The sequence below is a fragment of the Montipora foliosa genome, chromosome 10 (assembly GCF_036669935.1).
Source record: "Montipora foliosa isolate CH-2021 chromosome 10, ASM3666993v2, whole genome shotgun sequence".
Lineage (NCBI taxonomy): Eukaryota > Metazoa > Cnidaria > Anthozoa > Scleractinia > Acroporidae > Montipora > Montipora foliosa.
In genome coordinates, this window is record NC_090878.1 from 30,424,280 (window position 1) to 30,448,733 (window position 24,454).

At 42.2% G+C, this 24,454-nt stretch overlaps 3 protein-coding genes across 3 annotated transcripts; 2 read left to right on the forward strand and 1 right to left on the reverse strand.

The window, feature by feature from the left end:
• Window positions 1–1,580: 1,580 nt before the first annotated feature.
• LOC137973330 (E3 ubiquitin-protein ligase TRIM71-like) lies at window positions 1,581–4,441 on the reverse strand. The gene has a single exon (XM_068820119.1). The coding sequence runs from the start codon at window positions 4,439–4,441 to the stop codon at window positions 2,252–2,254; it is 2,190 nt and encodes a 729-aa protein (XP_068676220.1). The 3' UTR covers window positions 1,581–2,251.
• A 12,541-nt stretch (window positions 4,442–16,982) lies between these two features.
• LOC137972773 (craniofacial development protein 2-like) lies at window positions 16,983–17,681 on the forward strand. Its single transcript, XM_068819487.1, has one exon. It carries the CDS (start codon window positions 16,983–16,985, stop codon window positions 17,679–17,681), a length of 699 nt encoding a protein of 232 aa, XP_068675588.1.
• A 1,773-nt stretch (window positions 17,682–19,454) lies between these two features.
• LOC137972774 (uncharacterized) lies at window positions 19,455–20,210 on the forward strand. The gene has a single exon (XM_068819488.1). The coding sequence runs from the start codon at window positions 19,455–19,457 to the stop codon at window positions 20,208–20,210; it is 756 nt and encodes a 251-aa protein (XP_068675589.1).
• Window positions 20,211–24,454: the final 4,244 nt, after the last annotated feature.

Genomic DNA, 24,454 nt, shown 5'->3' on the forward strand with positions numbered 1-24,454 from the left:
TTACGTAATAACATGATCCGCGTTAATTTGTGGTTCATGCGAGGCATGCAGCGAACAAAAGATTCAAATCGGTACAAAATAATGACTTCTTAGCTTTATTCTATTATTTGGGTTTATGATCGATGATCATGATAATACCAAACTTGCTTTTTCACGAGATGTTAGAGAGTGCAGATGTGATAGTAAAATTGTACTTGAATAATTAAAGGCTAGAGCTTTTCATTATCCTTACTATGCTAAAGAGTACGTTCTGTCAGTATTTACCACGATGGCGCTGAAAAAGCAGACGAACGAAAAATGAAAACTTGCTACAGTTCTCGCTATGCACAGAATACCCAAGATTTGAAATTGTATTCTCCTAATTTCTAACGCAATTACAGTTTATTTGTATTTTGTAAACATTACTGCACTTTTTTATTTACATGTACATGATATTCTCAGTAAATAGTGTGAAATAAAATAAACCTGAGCCTGAACTTGTGTAACTTTTAGACATCTTCTGACGACCTGGGGCGAGGTCGTCAATTTAAAATATATCTTAAAGTGTAACTTTTAAAGTGCCTATCATCTCAACAAACTTATCACTTTATTTATTCTCTGGGATCGTCCCAAATATATTGTATATATTGTTTTCAGAACCTTTTTGATGAAAACTTAGCTTTTCATTCGCCTTGCGGAAAGACGGGAAAAGTGGTGACAGTTTGATCAACGATCGAGCAGTAAGAAGGAATGGGTTCGATGCCGACTTCAAACAACCATCACAATCCAAAGCAGTCGGTGACGTCAACACGGGATTAAATCCATTCCTGTTACTTGCACGGCCGTAAATCAAATTACCTTTTAAGAGCTCTTAAGACAGTCACTTTGACGGAGAGAGTTTAACGAACCAAAGAATTAGTGTTAGACGAGTGCAGAGAAGTACAGTGTGAACCGGAAAGGATTTTTCGAGGTGATAGTGAGGCACTTTTGGTGACTTGTAATCCACCTGCGTATTAGTCCTAATAATAGATATGGGCCAAACAAAGGGTCAGAGAAAAGCTCTAACCAATGTTTGTAAAATTAGTATTCCTTTTCATTATACTTGCAGGATCTTATTTGCAAAGATTCCAGCCAGGCTGATCATTATGTTGGTTGAGACAGAACACAACACAGGAGGGGTTCACCCCATAACTTTTTCGCAAACGTTACACAGACTGCCTACTACTTGCTTATCATTGGAAAAGACTACAACGTTCGCACGATGGAAGATGTCATTACTGAAAAGGCAGCGCTTTAGCCTGCAGTACAGGAGTCTTATGGAGTCGCCATGTTGGATGGATGTTGGGAGAGTATGGGACGAGCTTTCGCTTTTGAACTACCCTCTTGGTCACAATTTATTCCTCTCCCCAAACTTCCTCCGTTTCAGAAATTCAAGATGTTGGTTAAAAAATCCGGGGAAGATGATGCTTGGCCCGTGACCACGAAAATACGCCTTCCAAGGCTCGTCTAATGCATCCAAGGACATACTAGACACGAAGACTGGCAAAAAAAAAAAAAAACAAAAAAAAAAAAAACTATACAAGTAAAAAAAAAAACAGATATTGTTTGTTTCCACTTATTTAATCTTTTATTGGAACTGTTTGACAAATAAAACCAAAAAATAAAACAATGAACAATACTATTGAACTAAGGAAATCCTGGGGTTGTTATTTAGATTTCAAGTTCATTAAGATACCCGTAGAGTTAACGTGCGGGAATTGGTAACGATTCTTTACAAAGATGGCGGCCGCGGCGGCACATAAATCAATTCGGGAACGCTTTCTTTACAGTTCAAATTTAAATTTGGCAAAAATATCACAACAGACTTGCAATAACATTTCCAAGGAGTCACAGAACTCACATTTCTACTTAAAACGTCATGAAAACTTACTTGTTTCTCCGTCATGTCTTCTCTCAAGCTACTCGTAATTCTTCAACGGGTAAACTGGTGTCTAAGAGTGATGACGTCATCGCAAAGTGAAAAAAAACGTGACGCTACCTGATACCCGTACACCGATTTCGGGACATCTAAAGGTCTCTATTGTCAAAATACTGTCCCTCCATTTTACTCAACTTGCCCCCGAGGTGAAGACAAAAGGATGTTACAAGTCAATTTTGCCCAAATAATAGCCGAATTCTTAAATTAAAGGCATGAGTTTCTAGTGACATTTATTAAAATTATAGAAACGATCACAGAACGAACTGGCAAACAAATATTTTGTCTTCACTTTTATCACCTCTTATGAAAAACAGTAACGCGTCCGATGACTGAGTCAGCTACTATGAGACTGTCATCATTGCTTATAGCAACGTAAAAAGGAAAGCTATTATCGAAATACTGTCCCTTCAATTTACTCAAAAACTTGCCGCTCAGGGTGAAGAGCTGCAGCCTATGGTTACGTGCATCACACACAATCAGTCGGTTGTACTTGTCAATAACGAGTCCATAAGGACCATCAAACTGGCCATCATTGGACCCCTCACAGCCAATGTCATGTAAATACACTCCTGTTTTGTCAAATACCTTAACACAAGAAGCAGAGGAATAAGAAACAAAGAATTTGTCTTCGTGATAAATAGCGCAGAATGGGGATTTATTACAGTCTGGGGCACTGAAGGACTGGAGCAAGTCATTCCCGTCAGGGGAGAGGACCTTGATTTTCTTGTCCCCATAGTCAGGTATGATTAAACGACCATCACTCGCAATGGAAAGGTGACTTGGTTGATCAAGATGTTTATCATTGATGTGTTTGATGAACTGACCCTCTTCACTGAATAAACGAAGCTTCTTGTCCCTTTTCGGAACTAAAGTCAGCAGCTCACCAGAGTCTGTAAATGCCACGGAATAAGGTACACCATGAAGTCTTATCTCACTTCGAAACTTTACATCTGAGCTCAAGAGTTGAATTCTTTGATTCCACTGTTCTGCAACAGCAATCGTTCCCGTTTTATCACTCACATCGATATCGCTAATGTCAGCAAATTCTCCTCGTCCCTTCCCACTCGATCCAAACTGAAAGGCAAATTGATATTGATGCTGATGAACCTGCACAATCCAAGGACTACAAGTCAGCGGCTGTCCATTCACAAGGATGTCTACTCTATGTTGTCCGGCAAATTGTGGTGTGTACGTCACTGTGTATTTGCCATCTTTGGTGTCTTTAATGTCTGTCAGTCTAAGTTGATCACCTTGTGGAGTCAATATGTCAACTCTGATTTCATCATCTTGTTGATAACATTGCAATCCCTCTGAATCCTTTGTAACAATAACGAAATATTTCTCCTTTCTTTCCCCTTCTTCATTGCTGTCTTGACCTTCAGCTAAGCACTTTAAGGGATCAGTCTTGGTAACAACAACTCGATCCATAAGATCGAATTTCTTTTCCACCAAGTAATGTAAATGTGGCGACTTGTAAAGATCGGGTTTTCTTGCTTGAAACAGTTCGTTGCAGCGTTCCAGGATGGCGTGATTTGTTTGTAGAATTTCGACGCTGAAGTTTCTTTCTAAGATACTCTGACAGCGTTCCACGCAGCTTTTCAGTTGGATGGCCACCAGCTCGAAGTTTTCCAGTCGCGTTGCGTGATGTTTTTGTTCCACTTCATAAATTTCGCGAAACTTCTCCTTCATTTTCCTCTCGTGTTCTCGCAAATCACGAATCAATTTTTCCACAGTGTCTGTCATTTTCTTTTCTTCGTTCAAAATTTCCATTTTGTTTTTGCTTTTTAGGTCAGTTTGTTTCTTAATTTCACTCTCATACCTGACAATTTCCGACTTTACTTTCGCCACAGCTTCGGCCATTTGCATCTTTTGTTCTTTTGCAGCTTTCTGTGTGTCTGTCATGGTGTGTCGATTATGACTCACTACAGTGCATTTGTGGCATATCAGAACTTTACAGTCCTCGCAGTAAAATTCGAGGGGTTGATCTTCATGATACTGCTGTGAACACATCACGGGTCTGCGGATCAAATGTTGCACATCTTGAGCTTGCAGTTTGTCGATCAAAACATTGCGATGACCCCTTGAGGCCTTCAACCGTTGGTGAGCTTCAAAGCAAGATGCGCACAGAAAATTCTGACACACGAAACAGTAACATGTTGCAGTGTTGTTCTCGTCGCAACTGTTGCATCTTTGAGACTGTACGCTGCCATCTTCTAGAGCGAGAACATCCACCAATCGGTTGAGATGAAACGATGAAGGCAACTTGTCGAAGGTGTCTGTTTCGGGAATTGGGAATAAAGTCTGGCAAACCGGACACCTGATTGTCGCTTTTAGCTGTCTCCTTGCAAAGTTTGCATGTCTGTCGAGACACTCCAGGCAAAATGAGTGAAGACATGGTAGTGTCTTGGGATTTTTGACTGTCTCTATGCACAATGGGCATTCTGCTTCCTTCCTTAGATTCTTGAATAGCTGTTGAACATCCATGATGAAGCCAAACAGGGCAAAAATGTGGGTGTGTGAAAAATAGTGACGTCACTGAAATCACGAGACCGTGTCCAGTCTAGGGGAATCTCGTGGTTTCTCAAGGTCACTCTTTGTCGCTGGAGTCACAGGAGATTTTTAGTGACATTCTAGTCATTCTAATGCACTTTAGCACTTACTGACCCATTTCAAAATCGCAAAAAGGGGCATTATTACTGTAAGGAATGATGCTATTTATGTCGTCGACTTTGACCTCCTCGTGCAATAGATGCATTCAGCCAGAAAAATGAGCCAATCATAGATAAGGGCGGAGTAAGGATAGGTCTAGTTAAGGGATTGCAATCTTCGTGACTGGCGCTCTTAGCTGTTCCTTCACGGACTAAACTTGGATTATCAAGATTTTTCAGGCAAGTTGTGTGCTGCTTAAGTTCTTTTTTAGAGGGCTTTATTCTCCCTAAACGTTTGGCATGGCTCCACCTCGGGTAGTGATTCTTGGCCACTCCTTTATCCGTCGTTTAAAAGACTTTATTGCCTCTCATCCCGACCTTAACGCCAATTTTCTCATTGCCGAAGCCTGCGAAATTAAATGGCATGGTGTTGGCGGTAGAACTATTGCAAAGGCACGTGCCTTTGATTTACCAATGATTGAGTCTTCTGCCCCAGATTGTCATTTTACAGCTGGAATCGAACGATCTCGTACACGCTGACCCGTTGTCAATAGCTTCTGCTATTGAGGATTTAGTCACTTTGCTTCATGACCGCTTTCAGGTCAAACGTGTTTGCGTTTGCCAAACTGTTTATCGAGAATCGAGCCCTATGTATAATAAACAAGTACGCGATTTAGTCAAATACTTGAAGGTCCTGCTAGAGCCACTCCCGTACTCTTTTTATTGGAGGCACAGGGGTTTTTGGAATACCAAAGGTTCGCCTTTATTCCAGCGATGGCGTTCATTTAAACTCGCGCGGCCATTATCGACTTTTTAGGAGCCTCAGAGGGGCCGTTTTAAGATGCCTACATTCCCTACACAATGAGAGCATTTACGCAATCGCAATCTCTCATCATTGAAAAGATTTGCTATTTATTTGCTATTTGTTCGCCAGTTCCTTGCGGTTTGTGTTCACCAAGCCGATGAATACATAATTTTTAATGAATCAGCCTTCAGTTGGAATAACACGTTACTGACTTTTTGGCTGCAGCATTCCACGCTGTTCACAACTTCTTACATCATGTGCGGATATCCGCCTGATGGCACAGTGTGCCCGATGTTATTTGTTATACCGGCTTTGGTTGCTTTTTACTGTGAGCTAATTACAAAAGCCATACGGATGTACAATCCTTTCGACCACCGAGTAGGTTAGGTGTGTCCAATGCACTCGGCTGCTGTTTTTTCTCACACCGCTATGGAACTCGGTTTTTGTTACGTTTTTGCGCTAGCACACACGCTCTCGCTGTTGTCATTTTTTATTCAGGTCATTTTACAATACGCCCCTCTGAGGAATTTCCCGCTCCGATTCATTTTTCCGATAGCCCAGCTTATGAGTTTAACCAGATGCGGGCCATCTGTTGATTCTTAATTGACTTCTAATCAGTGTGGGTAACACTTGCACTCACGCTTCTTTTTCAATTAGCTTAGTTTATCTTTCCGGTAGCTTTTTTCACCATCAGCTATGCCTCCCAAGAAACGCACGTTGGGTACAAATTCTCGTCGCTCAAAGCGGTTACGTCCTTCTGAGCTCCCTGAAGTGGCTCCTACAACGCCCTCCGTGGCTTCATCTGCAACTCCTCAAGCCAATAACGACTCTGGGCTTATGCAAGTGAATGTCGAGGCTCTGGCAACTACAATTTCTGTGGCCGTCACTGAAGCCGTGAATGCTGCCCTAGCGAATCGCCGTTCCAGCTCCAATGACGAGTTAACCCCAGTTCCTTCCACGTCAATTGTGCACCCAAATGATCAGGCGGTGGACGACGAGGTAACGGCGCTCACGGAAGTCTCAGGTACGCTTGAATCTTGCACCTTGTCTGGGACCGAAGATGGACCCCGCCAATTATTTACCAGCATCGCCATTTCCCTGGGATCACGCGTGAGTGCTAAGATCAAAGCCAAGATTTGGCAAAGCGAATATGTAGACTTTGGGGCGCTGTTAGGCGTTGGGCCCCCGACTGAAAAGTTCGCACTATCACTCTCGCCGGGGAATGCTATTTCCTCACAGAACCGTCTCCATCTAGAGCCCGTGCAGTCCTCTAAAAAGGCGCAGACCATTACCCAGTGGATAACTGCCTTCAATACTTTTGTAGCAATTTATGTAGAAAGGGTGCCCCAGGATGCTCCAAAATTAATGAAGTATTGTGAAGTAGTGCGCGATATTGCCTTTAAGTCGGGTGAGTGGCTTTTCTACGACGAGCAATTTCGTTTTCTGAGGCAGTCCGCCCCTGAACAACACCCATGGGATCAAATTCACTGGGAACTATGGCTCAGGGCGATGGTGAATTCCCGCGGGAAAATACCCGCTAACCAAACCCATGACAATCGACCCCGTTCTCTTTCACGCACCTTTCCCAAGGGTACTTGTTGGACATTTCATGATGCCGGGAAAACCTGTAGTGGCTGCAATTACGAGCATATCTGCTACAAATGCGGGGCAAAACACCCCGCTAGTCACTGTTCCGCGTCCGAGAACCACACTCGCCACGGTCCCCCTAAATCAGGAACATCCGTCGTCCTCAATTCTGCTCAGCTCACCGGTCACGTCCGTAAAGGTGGACTGATCGGCTTGAATTTTTGCTCCAGGATTATGTGTCTAATTTGGCTAGATATTTGGCCGTGGTCCATGGCTTTCGTTATGGATTTCGCATACAATTTATTGGCAACCGCGCCCCGTTCGAGTCTCCTAATCTGAAAAGCGCCCTACAAAACACGGATTTGGTCCTGTCTAAATTGCAAAAGGAAATTGATGCTGGCAGGATTGTTGGACCTTTAACCAACGCTCCCTTTCCTGATTTTCGCTCCTCGCCCATTGGCATAGTTCCCAAAAAGACACCAAACGAGGTTCGCTTAATTCAACACTTATCCTGTCCCTCGGGTTTTTCGGTTAATGATAACATTCCCGACGACTGTTCTACTGTTCATTACGCCACCATAAATCAGGCAGTGAAAATTGTTCAGCGTTTGGGGGTTGGCTGCTTCATGGCAAAAACCGACATAAAATCGGCCTTTCGTATCATCCCTATACATCCTCAAGACTATTCCTTGCTTGGGATAAAAGGGGCGGATAAATATTATTTCGATCGCTGTCTCCCGATGGGTTGTTCATCTTCGTGTGCCATTTTTGAAACCTTTGGGACCGCTTTGGAGTGGCTATCGTTAGAGAAATTAAGGGCATCAGCCGTCTTACACATTCTAGATGATTTTTTATTCGTGGCCCCTTCTGCAGAGAAATGCGAAGCCGATTTGGCGAATTTTCTCCGCCTGTGCGATTATCTCGGAGTGCCGATTGCTCATGAAAAGACAGTGCAGCCGAGGACCACTCTTGAATTCGCGGGTATTACTCTTGACTCTATTTCTCAAGAGTCTAGATTATCGCCTGATAAGCTTCAAAAATGTCGCACGTTGCTTCATCAATTTCACAAACGTGGAACAGTTACCCTTCATGAGCTTCAGTCCCTTATCGGTCTTTTAAATTTTGCGTGTTCTGTCGTAGTTCCAGGCCGCGCTTTCCTTTGTCTCCTTATTGACCTTACCAAAGGTATCAAAAAGGCACATCATCATATCCGTTTAAATAAGGACGCTAGTCATGACATTAAGCTGTGGCTTACTTTTTTAGACAATTTTAATGGTAGGGCCTTTTTCTTATCCGATCGCTGGGAAACATCAGCCACGCTGCAACTATTCACCGATGCAGCGGGCTCAAAGGTTATGGCGCGGTTTTTGGTTCTCATTGGTTTTATAGCGCGTGGCCTGGATCGTAATCACACCGGATGCAGACCCATTTCCCACTCCGGTCCCGACGAACCTTCTACCGGAGAGTTGGTCGCTAATTTGAGGGATCTTCTCAGTTCGGCATTAAAACCAGGCTCTCGCAAACTTTATCAACGGGCTTGGGCTGTTTTCCAAGATTTCGCTCACCGTTTTTATAAAACTTCAAGCCCCCAGCTTCCTTTGATTCCAAACATGCTGGCTCTGTTTATCTCTTATCTATCGGCCCGCCAATTGGCGCCGTCAACTATAGCATCGCACATCTCCGCACTCAGTTACGTACACAAGCTATGAACGGTTTTTCCGACCTCACGAAATCTTTTCTTATTCAAAAGCTGCTGACCGCGGTTAGCCGCCGCCGTCGCAAGAGTGATATTCGTCTGCCAATCTCCCGCCCAGTCTTGTAAGGTGTCTTCGATTCACCAACTCTTCGGTTTTCAACGAACTCTCCACAGAGCTATGTTCCTTTTAGCCTTTTATGGGTTTTTCCGCATCGGCGAACTAGCAGCCAATAGTGCTAAGTCAGTTTCCACCGTTATTCAATTTAGCGCGTTGCGATTTTTAATTTCCGACGGCAAAACTCATTTCTTTAAGCTGGTAAATTCCGAATACAAACACAACGTCAACAACCGCCCTTTGGAGATATTAGGGAGCTTACGAAACGAGGACGACGACGGCTACGAGGACTTCATTTAAAAATACGAGTTCGCGTTATTCATATCACTACGAAACAGGAGCCCATCTGGAGCGTGCAATTTCCATACAGCGTCTGTGAAACGGCGTTTTCACAAGTAGGTTTATTTTCAGACTAGCCCTTCCGACGAATTAGGTAAAAAAACAAAGTCAGTTCCGGTTCGGTGACCCTATGACGTCAGCTTAATTTTTTGTAATTGGTCATCGGGCTCCTGTGGGAGTCTCATTCGCGGGAAATTCAATCTAAAAATACATCGGTCTGTGAAAACGCCGTTACACGAACACAGTAGAGTTGTAGGCTCCAGGTCATGGGTTCCTGTACGAAACTATATCATGTCGTTCCGCGTTAAAAATGTGTAGTAACTGTCGAGGAATTAAACTGGTATGAGTGAGTTGGAAGCGTAGAGAGAGAACTGAAAATTCATCGTCATGTGATAACGTCCTCCACAGAACCTTGAATTTGGTCATTTCACGTCGTCATTTAGGAGATGACGGCAAAGAAATGTACGAATGTGTAAAACGCACATGCAGAGCGTGCAGAGCCATTGTTTTTGCTCAGTAAACCTATTGTTTTGTAGCGTCGTCGTTGCTGTCGGCGTCGTCGTTTCGTAAGCTCCCTATTAATATCACGAGAAGACTGCCCTGCGCAGTTTTGTCCCGTGCAGGTCATTTTAGATTATCTCGTACTGAGGGGAAATCGCACCGGTCCGCTTTTCTGTCATTTAAATTTGGCACCGATTACGGCCGATCAATTCAATACTGAGTTGCAACGTTGCTTGTCATTCTGTGGCCTTGATACCCGTCGGTACAAAGGTCACAGTTTTCGAATCGGAGCTGCATCGCATGCGGCTGAAAAAGGATTCTCTGATTCACAAATTCGCACTCTTGGCCGCTGGATGTCCGATGCCTTTAAGGTTTACATCCGCCCAGAGCGTTTGCTTGCAAATTAAGTTCGTAGTTAGTTTAGTTAGTAGCCTTACGTAGTTCACGCATGGGCTGCTACGTGCCCTGTAAAATTACCCCAGGGCTTAATATAATTATCACATCCTTCTTAACAGTCAATCATCGTTAGCCTTTCATTGGCGCCTTGGTAGTTCAGGCATGAGCTGCTACCAGCGAGTCAGTACATTTGATTGTTCTCTTCCGCAGTGACTTTTCAGTGGTACATCTGTTTTCTCTGCCATTATCATTTTTCCTTCCTGGTTGGCATTGTTATGGTTCAGTCATGGGCTGCCATATATGTGCCATTTAATTGTACTTTTCTATTTTCTCTTATAATTTTTTAATTTTAGAGTACGAGTTCGCTTATACACTCTCGCTTGCGGCTGTAGTTCAGACATGGGCTGCTCCGGCCGTGAGCACATTAGCTATTCGCGTTGACAAGTATCGTCGTGCTCTTTGGGTGGTCTTGGTGGGGCTGCTACATTTCTGTGGCCTTGGCGTTTTTTCTCGCCCCACCTTTGCTGAACATGGCTTTAATTTACTGCGGTTTTTATTGATTTCGTTGATGATATAATAAATAGCCACGTTGGTGGCCGAATAACGCCAACATGTTTGTAGTTGTCTTTTTTGAGGTTTCCATGTCTCAGCAAACTTAGTGCGACCACTTGCAAAGTGCACGGCTTGCTCTAATTAGCAATATTTTATATCAAGGCCGGGGAAAACTGTCGACATAAAGTTCTTTTTTGAACTTAATCAGGCGCAGAACAACACAACCACAGCAATCAATCAATCAATCCTTTATTTTATAACGCAGGTTAGGTTCTATATAACAAATTTACAGGATTATTTACATACAAGAATGGCAGCCAAAGGCTGATGTGGACCTGCGATATGAAATACAATGTAAAATCGTAAGTTCTCAATGTAAATACTGAGAGGACTAATGAAACTATTAATTATCTCCTAAAAATATATTTAATTCACATCACATCACCTTTATTTCACCTCGGATTTACAAGAATAGCTGTATAGCTAATTTCTCCGATCATAGTTGCTTCTTTAAGGCTGGTTTACACGTACGATCCAAACATAAGCACAAGCAACATACGAGACCAATCTCGTTCCCAGAGTCGTCGTTCCCTTGACCAGCGGTCAGGAAACGAACTTCAAGCGTGTGCAGATTAGACTCGGGGAACAAGATTGCATACGACACACAAATTAACACCAAGTCAATGCGCCTGCGTATGCTGCTTATGCTTATACTTGTTTCGTACGTGTAAAGCCTGCTTTTCACTAGAGACGCAAGCATAAGCCCAAGCAACACACGCAAGCGCGTTTACTTGTTGTTAATTAGTGTCTTTTGTTCTAACAAAAGGCTCTAATGAACAACAAGCTACTGAGATTGCGTATACTTCTTATGCTTAAACCAGCCTGTGCTAAAAGAAAATTGAAGCAAGTCTTTTCATTGCTTTCTTAAAATCAATTTAAAAGCATCTTTAACAATGCTGTTAAATGTAACTTTCATATTTTAAAAAAAATGGAAAATTACTGGACCCCTATATCGGTTCCAAGTTCAATCTTCGCCCTATTGATATTAAATTGATTTCTAACTCTTGTGGATCGAGATGATTTAGAGAATAGCTCCGAAATTCAGTAGAATAGGGGCAATGTCTGAAAAACTTGTCCTGATGAAAAACTTTAAGTGAGTCTCATTAAGAGTAACATTTACCTCAGGAAAACTTCATCTATGGACGCATAACGCCTAAACTGAGTCAAAAAAAAAAACCCTCAATCTCGCCAACACTAAGTAAAAATAACCTGATACCTTGATCGATGTTCTTTTCTATATAGGGGTCCAGTAATTTGGAATTTATAAATAAGAAAGTTAAATCTATTTTAAGAAAACAATCCGTTGAAAGACTTACTTTCGTTTCCTTTTAGTAAAGAAAAAACTATGATTTCAAATAAGAAGGAAAATTTACTTTATTTTTAGCAAACAATTAATATTTTCATAATTATATAGTATTTCGTTTACATTTAGAACTTATGTCTTATCATATTTCATATCGCAGGTCCACAGAATAACAGAGAATAACAGTTGAATTCTGCAATAACAATCGTTCCCGCGTTCTCACGCACATCAATATCGCGAATATGATCAAAGTCCCCTCGCCCCTTCCCACTTGAACCGACATGAAAGCAAACTGATGTTTAGGCTGATGAACCTGTACAACAAACGGGCTGTCTGTCAGCGGCACCTTGTGGTGTGTAGGTCACTGTGTATTTCCCGTCTTTGGTGTCTTTAATGACTGTTTTCAGTTGATCCCCTTCTGGAGTCACAATGTCGACTTGAATTTCATCATCTCAGTTCGATAACATTGCAATGCATCTGAATCAATTGTAACAATGTCTCCGTTCTTTCTTTTAAATCTTTGCTGTGTAAACCGCTTCAGCTAAGTACTTTGAGGGATCATTTTTAGCGACTTGATCCTAAAGATCCAATTTCTTTTCCACCAAGTATTCTAAATTGGGCGCCTTGTTTTCTTGTTTTTAAGAGCTCTTTGCAGCGTCCGAGGATGGCATGATCTGTTTCTAGAGTTTCGACGCTAAAGTTTTCCTTCTAAGACACTCTACCCGCGTTCGACGCAGCTTTTCAGTTAGGCAACTCCCGTGATTTTAATGACTACACTTTATCACAGATCCTTCATTTTCCGTCATCGTTTTTACCTCAACCGATTGGTGGACGATCTCGTTCTGGCAGCGCATGTCTCAGAGATGCAACATTAGTGACGGGAAGAACTCGGCAACATGTTACTGTTTCCGTGTGCCAGAATATTGTTTTGACCTCTTGTGGCTTTCCAAAGGTTTTTGAGACCAGAATGTCCACTATGCAAAGCGACCGTAAAAAATCCCAAGAGATAGTTACCATATCTTAAGTTTACTTGTTGTTTTATTTTTTAATTTTTTTTGTCCACTCCGGATTCGCTTCAGTAGAAGATCAGCATGAGACTTGTGAACATTGATCGTAATTGTCTAAAAGCGGCCTTTGTTTTTTCAACAAAACGTAGTTACTAGCTGTCAACAGGTATTATGGATTACCGCTGTAAAGAATGGGTAAATAACGTTAGTTAGCAGCTCAACAAAATGTCACACAATGCAACTGTAACCTTCGTGACACGAATATGACAGCGAAGGCATTTATATTGCGAATCATCTACGATATGTACAAGACAAAATTACCACTTGTTCCCAGGGTGATTTGTTCTTCTAGGTGTTCTCTTAATTAAACGATCCTTGTTATTTCGCTATGATGCATGTTTAAATGTTGATCGCCGTGATCTCTCTATAAAGATCAGGAGTAACCATATTTTCATTGATAATTAGTAATATTTTAATTGTTTCTACATTCAACCCCGTTTTCAACGGACAGTGAAACCAAAACCCTCTCCGGACTTATCAGGAAGACCAGTTTACATCGGCCATAAGGATGTATGCACGTGACTGATTTCAGTCATCTGATTTGGTAATAGCCTTCATGAATTATTAATGTTTCTTTTTTTTTTTTTTAATTTACTTCCATTTTAAAACCCGAATTTGTTTTTCTTGCTGGAGTCTTTTTTTGGGACATTCTAAACATTTTAGCACGTACTTACCCATTTTCAAAGACAAAATGATAATCGGGGAAAGAACACAAAACCGCAAACAGCCATAATCAACGGATTCCGAAAAAAACTCAACGTGTTTACGTTGAATCTTGGGTACATTGTCTCGTGTGCAAATCATGTAGACCAATTCATAAAAGCCTACGCTTTATAAAGCCAACGCATTCGCTTCAGCCTTTGATTGGATACAAATATGTCACGTGTTCTTTAGCTTTAGCCTCTGATTGGCTACAAATGTGTCATGGCTACTGCAAATGTCGCGCGAGAGGTTTAAGCCAACCAATACGAAAAGCGATGAAACTCATAAAATTTTTGAAATTGCTCTCAACAATCAATCGAAAAGTGCTTTTTAAATTAATGGAATGATTTTCCCCTCGAGTATCGTAAGCTTTTCCACTTCGCGTTTTTATTGGTCTACAAACATCCGCGCTGCAAAATTATTCTGTTTAGCAAGTTTAAATCAAAAATTCAAGTTACATCAATTCATTGTCTGTTCCGAACTCGGATACTGCAAAGAATTTTGGAAGATAAGGCTGCCACTGATCTCCCTGTGATATTTAAAAAAAAATATGTTTGACCTCGTAACATTACTAACAATTTTGATTGGAGTTTTGTCAACTTTTCCAACTCCAAGTTAATCAGTAATGGCACGAAATGGTCGCAAAGGAGGCCTCCACTGCTATTATCTGAAACATCAGCATCAAAATAAAATTTTTCAATTAAAAAATAACAATAATAATAATAAGAGGACTGGAAGAAGGAAAGAGAGAGCAATGAACAAGTTGCCAAAAGGAAAACTTTAAACGGCATTGTACTGGATTATTGTGAAAAGAACGCCAGTTCGGATTAAAGTTAGTTATTGCAATTACAAGACAGTTAATTTCAGTAAATATTTTCATGTTCGAAGTTCCTGTTATTATGACAGATTCTCTATCATAATTTCCCCGTTTACATTCAGACGATGTCGATTACTTGTCGACATAGGGATGATATCTGTTTACTTTACAAACATTGCTTTTGTTATGCAAATGTACAATCACAGAAACAAAAGACCCTTTTGTCTCGACAGCCAATGAGGTTCTGGTTGGCACATTTATGACAATATATAGATGACATCAACAATATCTTCGCTATTCGAGCGGTGACCAAAATTTCTCAGAATTATGAAAAATGAACTTCAATTGCAAATACCCAGCTCCCATGAGTTCAAGTCGCTCTTAAAGGGGCTAGGTCACGCTATTTTAGGTAATTTTGTTTAATTTTGTTAATTATGAGCTCTAAACGCCAAATTTGCAGAGCAAGAGTCTTTCATTTGCAAAATCACGGCAACATAACAACTGAGAATGATTTTCAAGCTTTGTAAATGACATTTTGATATAGACTGATATGAATTTGAAAAAAGGTGGGCCGACGTTTTTCAAATTTACCCAAATTCAATCCGTTTCAATCCTCCCCAGTTTTGTCCATCCATGGCCCTTCTTGGCTCCCTGTGTTTTGTTAGAGTTCTTCTATAGTTTTGAACAGTTATTTTGATATTTTAGTTAATTCTATGACCATTCGATCAGTGCTGAAATTGCCTAAAATAGCGTGACCTAGCCCCTTTAAGCATGGAGTTTTTTTTCCAGGATTCCTTAGAACAACAGCTTCATTTACGGCAATAATCTTTCGCTCGTATCACTACGTGGTTTTCACGCTACGTCATCGCAGCCATTTTGGTGGACGAAAACAAAAGATGTCTCATTAGCTCCTTTTGTTCGTCCACCAGCAATCGTACATGACATCATTATCTATGTTCCTAGGGATTGGTTGCAAACCATCTATATATGGCTATCAAATCTTCTCTTTCCGTAATAGTTTTTTGGGGTTCTTAAAAGTCAGTTATATTTGAGAGATTTAGTATTGTGTTTACATGAAATAGCAAACAGGAAACAGCGGCCAAGCTGCTACTTGTCATAAGAGCCTAAGAATTCAGCTATTCTAACTCGCATAGCTCTTAAATTCGTTAATAATTCATGAGGGTGCAAACCAATCCCAGCACAGCATTCAGATCACATGTACACAACTGTAAACCCCAATATAAATCAACTGAATTATTGAACAGTAGAATTAACTTTTGATACAAACTCCCGCTCAGCTAATTAGTATTCATTAACTTTTGATACAGATCTCTACTGATTAAAATAACAATACTTTGCATTCAATTTAATGTATACATTTCACAAGCAGGATAAAATATTCGCATCCGATCTGTATGGACGTTTACGATGGCTCGCCTATCGGCTCGTCATTGTAAACGCCCATACAGATCTCCCGCTCATATTTTATCTACTGCAAGTTAAGAAGCCCTGCCAGAAAGCGAGGAAGGAGGAGGGGGGGGGGGGGGGGGGTAATGTGTCGCTTGTTTGAATTTGAAAAGGTCTCGTGTCGGTGCTTTGTCAATGTTTCACGTTGCTGTCGGAAATTTCTAGAAAGGATGAAAGGATGTCGTTTGTCGCGATTTCACTTTAAGTGCTGTCTCCACTTTTTAGGCCACGTCGCTTTTCGGAAGCAGATCCTCAGTTAAGCCTGGTTTTCACTAGCGCCGCAAGCACAAGCGCAAGCATAAGAAGCTTACGTTAAGTGAAAGCGAACGGCGACTGACATAAACATCAAAATCAACCACGGCCGCCGCCATTTTGTTCAAACGCTCAGACGGGGGAAATCTGGAACGAGTGCTTTAATTGGCCAGGCCCCAGTTGTTCGAAGGGTGGACAGTGCTATCCACTGGATAACTCAATCGGTTTTGCTAGTGTTTATCCGGTGGATAGCGCTATCCACCTGTCCTGGGCACGACGTTAAACAGCATCCGGTGGTGAGGCCCTGGTTCGGGAGATCCAAGGCTGCGGGGAGAATGTCACTACCTCCTAGTCACCACTGTTCTGGGGCACCCTTGGGCAAGGTGCAGCACCCGTACGCCTCCCATGTCAGGGTCACGATACTGCTGCCACTATGGGGTAGATTCTCTTTGGGAGCAAGTGGTTAGGGGTGGGCTCCTCAGCAACGCTCACTGCTACTGTTGCGGTCAGGCCTTTAGCCCAAACAGATAGGGGTAAAGGCCCCCGATCAAAGCCTAGTCCTGGGTGCAGCAGAGGTTTGTTCTGACGGCGCATCACGGCTGCAACCTCTCTCCTTTCCCGGCGTCTCGACTACGCCTTGCCCCGGACCCAGAAAGTGGAAAGGCCAAGTTTGGTTCCGGTTTTTGCACCCGGTTCCATTACACGCACACGCTGCTAAATGGATTACACTTCAGGGATTACAGACCATGCTACCGCATACGGGGTTTTAACCGATGCGCTGGCTCCGGCACCAGCGAGAAGTGAGCGAAGACCGGACACTACCGCGTTCGGGGTAGCCGACGCGCCATCTTGCCTGGCGATGGCGAGAAGTACACGAAGACCAGCTTTCGGAAGAGCTCTGAGTGGCCAAACTACTCTCAATTTTGCTTCTTGGAATGTAAGAACTCTGATGGACAGTGATAAAGACCGTCCTGAGCGTCGCACTGCTTTTGTTGCCAATGAACTTAAGCGACTGCAAATTGATGTGGCTGCCCTCAGCGAGACAAGGTTTCCCGATGAAGGTCAACTGCGTGAAGAGAAGGCTGGATACACCTTCTTTTGGAAAGGGCTTCCCAAGACAGATCGCCGTATACACGGAGTTGGTTTTGCAATACGTACAAAACTGCTTAGAAATTTGAATGAGCTGCCCACAGGAATCAGTGAACGAATTATGGTTATGCGACTTGAACTGGCACATAATCAGTACATGTCAGTGATTAGCGCCTATGCATCAACGCTTGATGCAGACGTTGATGTTAAGGAAACTTTTTATGCGGCACTAGATGAACTTCTCACAGACATACCAGCTGCTGACAATTTGGTACTACTTGGTGACTTTAACGCCCGTGTTGGCCGGGATACTTGTGGCCTCCCATAGGATCAAATGGAATGGGTAAGATGAACTCAAACGGACTCATGCTACTCACTAAATGCACAGAACATAGCTTAGTCATTACCAACACTTTATTCCGCATGAAAGATCGGCACAAGGGCACATGGCGACATCCACGCTCACGCCATTGGCACATCATTGACTATGTAATTACCAGAAAGAGAGACAGACAGTGTGTGTTGAATACGCGTGCAATTACTGATAGCGACAGCTGTTTCACCGACCACTGTATGGTTAGATCTGTTTTCAGATTGAAGTTACGGAAGAAGAGCCGACAGCAACCACGTCTCACACTTAACGTTGAAGCCCTAAATCAATCTATAGTGAAACAAGATTTTCAGGCATCACTTAATGACAAACTTCCTGCCGTAGAGGAGAATGGAATGCCCTCAAGAATGCTATTCTTGATGCTTGTTCGGAGACTATTGGGCCAAAAAGGAAAAAACACCAAGACTGGTTTGATGATAACGATGAAGAATTACTGAAACTCGTTAGTGAATATCGAGCCGCTTTTATCAACTGGCAACAACTTCCAAAGACACGCTCCCGCTGACAGAAACTCACCAAGGCAAAAGCTAATTTACAGAAGCGCACCAGACAATTGAAGAATCAATGGTGGCTGGTAAAGGCAGCTGAACTACAAGAGCTTCCGATACTCACAAGAACCGTGCTTTCTTTGCAGCAACTAAGATGGTTTATGGCACTAGCACTCATGGGCCGACTCCTCTTAGGACCTCCACCAATGAACTTGTAAAGGATCCTGAATCAATTAGACTGTGTTGGAAAGACCACTTTAGCAACTTGCTGAACCGCAATGCTCAGGTAGATCCAAGAGCAGTGGATGAACTCGAACAGCACCTTGTAAGACACGAGCTAGCTGTTCCCCAACCTTTGATGAAGTTGAAAAAGCGCTGAGGTCTTTGAAGAGTGGTAAAGCCTCAGGACCTGATGGTATTCCTGCTGAAGTGATCAAAGCGGGTGGATCTTAACTCACTGTGCAACTTTTTCTGCTCATCCAGAGGTTCTGGACAGAAGAACAAATCCCAGCTGACCTCAGAGATGCCCTAATCGTGACTTTGTTCAAGAAGGGCGATAAGTCGTTATGCAGTAACTATCGAGGTATTTCACTTCTTTCAGCAGTGGGCAAGCTCTTTGCTAAGATTCTGTTAAACCACCTGACTCCACTCGCCGAAGAGGTTCTTCCTGAAAGTCAATGTGGGTTCAGACCCTTACGTGGTATCATCGATATGATCTTTGCCCTCCGCCAGATACAGGAAAAGTGCCGTGAACAACGCGTGCCTCTCTGCCTCATCTTTATAGACCTTATCCATCGAGATACTCTGTGGCAAATTCTTGCAAAGTATGGATGCCCAGGGAAGCTTGTGAAAATGATCCGACTACTTCATGATGACATGACTGCTGCTGTTCTGTTTAATGGTAAATCTAGTGAGCCTTTCTCATGCAGTCGATCAAACAAGGTTGTGTAATCGCGCCCACCCTGTTCTCACTGTTTATGGGGGCTCTTTTTCAACTGGCTCGAGTTGGCATCCAGTACCGGATTGATGGCAACATCTTCAATCTTCGGAGACTTCAAGCCAAGACAAAAGTTTCTTTTACAACCATTGTTGAGCTTCAATACGCAGATGACTCAGCTGTCTGCTCTTGTTCAGAGGATGGAATGCAGAGTACTGTGGACGCTTTTGCTTTAGCGTATAGCAGGCTTGGCCCCTTACCCTCAACATCAGCAAAACTGAGACCATGTTTCAGCATGAACGAGGCCATCCATCTCCTACAGATTCTCTTCCGTCAATTCAAAGAAATGGTGAAGAACTCAATGCGGTAAACAACTTCAAATATCTGGGAAGTACGGTTTCCAGTAATGCCTCTTTAGATATGGAAATTCAAAGTCGCATAAGTGCAGCCGCCACAGCCTACAACAAACTCAGCAAGAGGATTTTTTGCAATAACGATATCCTATCCAACACAAAGATTAAGGTTTACAATGCCATCATCATACCTACACTTCTCTATGGTTGTGAGACATGGGTTACCTATCGGAAGCATATCAAACAACTGGAAACATACCACCAGCGATGTTTGAGACGAATCCTGCACATTAAGTGGCAGGACAGAGTAACAAACACTGCCGTATTTGAGAGAACATCTTCTCAAAGTCTAGAGTCAGTGGATCTCCTTCATCGACTTAGATGGGCTGGTCACATCTGTAGAATGCCAGACTGTCGTCTACCAAAGCAAATATACTATTCACAGCTCTCCCATGGTACTAGATCAGTCGGTGCTCCAAAGAAAGGGCACAAGGACTTGCTAAAGCACTCCTTGCTGAAATGTGGAATTAATGTGAACGAGTGGGAACAACTAGCAGCAGACAGACAGGTCTGGAAAAGTACAACTCGGAAAGGTGTTCTACACTTTGAAATCACCCGACTCACTGAGGAAGCTGTGCGCCGTGAGCAGAGACAGGCTGCTGCCCAACGGCGCCTTGAGACCCTGTAGATGGGGCTTGTTTGAGTCTCTGATCTGTTAATCCTTTTTGGCCGCCATACTCGCTTGTGAGTGGCTGCGACGACGACGACGACGACGAGCGCTATCCACCTTTTGAACAACCGAGGCCAGAGGTAGCAAGTTTCGTCTTCAAGTTGCTTATGCTGTGTTTCGATTTCACACAAAGCAAGCATTAGCGCAGGGATTCTTGCTGTTGTGCTTGCGTCGGTAGTGAAAACCAGGCTTTACTTTACTCCTGTAGCTAACGGGTGAGAAATAAACTTGTATCCAAGAGGTTTCTTCAATTGCCGGCAAAAAAACGCACATTTTATTCTGGCGTTTGCTGACTTTACCGAAAATCTTTCCCATTGTGAGTAAAAAACGACCTCGAATAACCAAGCATTTGTTAAGTTTACCCATTTAAAATGGCAGTACAACGAAATACAGAAATACTAGAGCTCGCTATTGTGTGTTTTCAAATGATGTCATCAAATTGTAAAATCAAAGCTGCGAGGTTTTCTGATTTTCTTTATTGATACAAAGTAAAAAATTACTTAGTTTACCCATTTAAAATGGCAGTACAACGAAATACAGAAATACTAAAGCTCGCTATGGTGTTTTCACATGATGTCATCAAATTGTAAAATCAAAGCTGCGAGGCTTTCTGATTTTTTATTGATACCAGGTAAAAAATTACTTAGAGTTAAATCTTCTTACCAGTGTTATGCCCCGAAGCATTTTTCGTTTTGAGAATACAGCATTTTGAATTTTCGAATTTTCGCCTTGCGTGACACTAAGACAGTGGCTGAGAAAAAGCTGTCTGGTTAATTCAGCTAACAAGGAAAAAGAGAGGGCTTTTATCGCAAACTGAGGTCTAGATGTTTTGTTGATTCGCGGCCGCCATATTTGTGTCCCTCCGAGGAACACCAACATGTTGTCTCTATACAACGCTCTGTAAAACTGAGTAAAACTGAGTAACATGATTGGGGCATGCTCCCCCAGAAACTTTTGAAATTCAGGGTCTAGGAAATGCCATTTCCGACTATTTTCAAAGGACATTTCTATAAATAAATGTGAAGGAAAATGCAGTAGTTAGATGTTTATTTTACCCATCTGCCAAGTATTCTTTTGTTTTAAGGTGTGAACAACAGTGTTGCATTCTTTTGGCCATCACATTCAACAGTGTTGCACGCGCGCATGCGCTGCGGCTATCGGTATCCATGGTGATGGTTTATTGTTGCATCTGTTTCGCGCGTTGCCATGTCAGTTCAAGCTACGGAATGGTGAACGAGCAAAGTCTTGAATGTCTGGGCGACGAAAGCTTAAGCAATCTCTCTTCGAACAGATAGCCTTTCTTGTGTTCAAAGCTCTCAGGTGCATGGTGCCAATGTATCTGCAGGATCTTTTGCAAGTCAAGACCCCCGGACGCTGAATCTTCTCAAGGTTCCTCACACCTACATGGTGCAAGACCTTTGAAGACTGGGCATTTGCTGTTGCAGTTCCCAGATTCTGGAACAGCCGTCTTCTTGCTATCACACACAACAGAGAGTGACTCTATTGATAATTTTAAAAGAAACTTGAAAACGCCAACATGGCAAGAGTTTGTTTTCTAAGGATTCTGGGTAGATTTTGGCTCCAGACCCTTGAGTCCAAAATTCTGGATCCAACATGTTGCATTCGTTTGGTCACCTCTTTCGATACTTTTTAACAGCGGCCAACAATGTTGGATGATGTTGGATCCGTTTGGCCAGGCCTTTATGGGTTAATGAAAAGATACTGGAAATACTCACACACAGAGACACCAGTTTAATTCAAAATTTAGAAAACTTGGCCCGATTTTATAATGACTAAAAATAATTAATGCCTCCATGGAATAAGGATTCCCGGATATTAGCTGTACGTCCGGGCGTACGTGCGTATATGGACGCTACGCCCCTGCAAACAGACCTGAGACTTAGAGGAGTCACTTACACTGTATGTGGTTATAGCGATTTTTCTTGTTCACAAACATTGACGTCACATTTCTTTTGATGTTCAAATTTCAACCACGGAACAAAACGAGTCATTGTTTTAACAGCCAATTAGGTTCTGGTGCACAACAATGTTGCAAAATGACTTAACTGATGAGAGTGTAACGTGAAGTGCTAGTTTTCTACCCCATATGAACCATGTGAGCGTTAGCCCCACTAATGGAAATGAGCCAAACAAAAACAGACAAAACTCTGATCAGGGTGGGAATTGAACCCACGACCTTTGGGTTAGATCACCGCTGCTCTACCGACTGAGCTACAAGGTCAGACGGGAGCAACAGAGATGTATCCAGGTTTTCAAATTTGGGGGTCTTCTGGACCCCTTCTCGAGAAATTTGGGGGTCCATTGCAAAATTTTGGGGGTCCAGCTAATTAACATTCAAGAATTAATATGCGATGTATTGCCTCGTATATAGTAATTGCTGCTGCAGTTTAGTTCGAATCTGCATGCTTTAAAGAGGATTCAGAAAAGATCAAATTCAGAGAAGTGTCTTTTTCATCATTGCCTTCGTCACTAGATGTTTTTGAGGGTCTGGAGACTCACATTAGGGAGTTTAAGAAATGACTACGAATACAGCAACGACAACGCTACAAAGCAATAATAACATAATTGTTTGCGATAATCTTCATAACCGGCGACGTGAATTCACCAAATTTGGGTTTTGGCGACAACATGAGCGTAAGAATGTAAACATTTTAGTCGTCATTCCTACTCTGAATCCGCTCGAACCAATTCATTTTAGGACACTTCGCCCATAGACCCTATGCAAAAATGGCTGCCTTTAAATTATTCTTTTGTTCATATTCAAAATAGCCCAACTAACCTCGTTCGGGATAACAAATTCTTTAGAATTTTTGTCTCAAAAACGAGGTTAGTTGGGCTATTTTGAATAAGAACAAAAGAATAATTTAAAGGCAGCCATTTTTGCATAGGGTCTATTGTTGGACGTGAACGAGATGGAATAATTGCGAAAAACTTACGATAGTGCAAAGTTCTATTGGGAAGTGACGTTTTCGTCGACGTTACCGCGGTAGAGCTTAGATGGATGACGAGCTTATGATAACTTTAAAAAGTTACGCAAATTAGCTGAAGGGCAATTCAATCGCCCTTCAGTTAATATCGCTGTGAGTTGGCACCTTGGGGAATCTTAAGAATGAGGCGAGGTGTCATTGCCTCTGAAAAAATGCGACAACTAGTTGACAGATGCATCGCAATTACAGGGTGAAATCTTGGCCCGAATGTTTTTTCTTTTGCCAACGTGTATCGCTTAAATATTATAAAACTATTCTCCCTGTTTCGCTTTTGTTGGTTGTTTCACACGTGAAGCGTAACAGCGCTCAATAAAATAAGCCACGTGCGCGGATTTTAGCATCTTTTTTCTTTGTTAAAAGCGGCAAATCTCATATGAAAATTTACAAAGTGTACTTAAGACGAGAAAGGCCTTGGCCGCGCGAGTACAATGGCGTCATCTTTTAGGGAGGGTGAAGTTAACTACGAACATACAATTTTACGGTATTACTTCGCAGCAGCAAAAAAAAAAAAAAAAATTCTAACCAAATGCTATTTTTCACCTTATAATTATAAGCCTGAAAAACCCTATTTCTACCACAAACAGCGCCAATTATCAATCATAAGGGCAAATATTAAGTATGGGTATTTTCTGTGTTCTACTATAAAAATAGAAAACAGTAACCTATAAACGTTTTTCAAGTACAAAATTACAATACTTTAAATCTCCTCGCTCCTTTCAATCTTTTCTTTATCACAAAACGCGAGACTAACCTAAAGTACGGCAAGTCACATGATAAGCGGTCAAGAAGAAGATAAAATTTCAACTTAAGGAGCCACGTACCATCCCAGGGATACCAATTCTATTCGCAATTACGTTGCAACAGCCCATCGTTGGAATCCTTCTGCAGTTTTATGGTGACAACGATAAGAGTGTAACGATCCACAAAGCCGCAAAAGAAAAGTAACAACTCGACTGGAAGTTTGGAAGCTCGTGTTTGCAACGTCGCAGATGCGTTGGAGCATGTACATTGGCTTTTGTGATCAAACCTTTATTTAAAATTTTTGATTTTAAATTGAACGAAACTGTAAAAATGCCTTAAAGAACTTTCTGACAATCGTCCGTCACTTAGTGAGGTCTCCCAACCTTTGTGTGGCACGTGCTTCGTACGCCGCCTACTTTCTAAGTCTCTCTTTTTCTCCGCGCTTGTGTTTTT

Coding starts and splice junctions, on each gene's coding strand:
- LOC137972773 (XM_068819487.1), top strand. CDS start 16,983: ATGGATTACACTTCAGGGATTACAGACCATGCTACCGCATACGGGGTT.
- LOC137973330 (XM_068820119.1), bottom strand. CDS start 4,441: ATGGATGTTCAACAGCTATTCAAGAATCTAAGGAAGGAAGCAGAATGC.
- LOC137972774 (XM_068819488.1), top strand. CDS start 19,455: ATGTTTCAGCATGAACGAGGCCATCCATCTCCTACAGATTCTCTTCCG.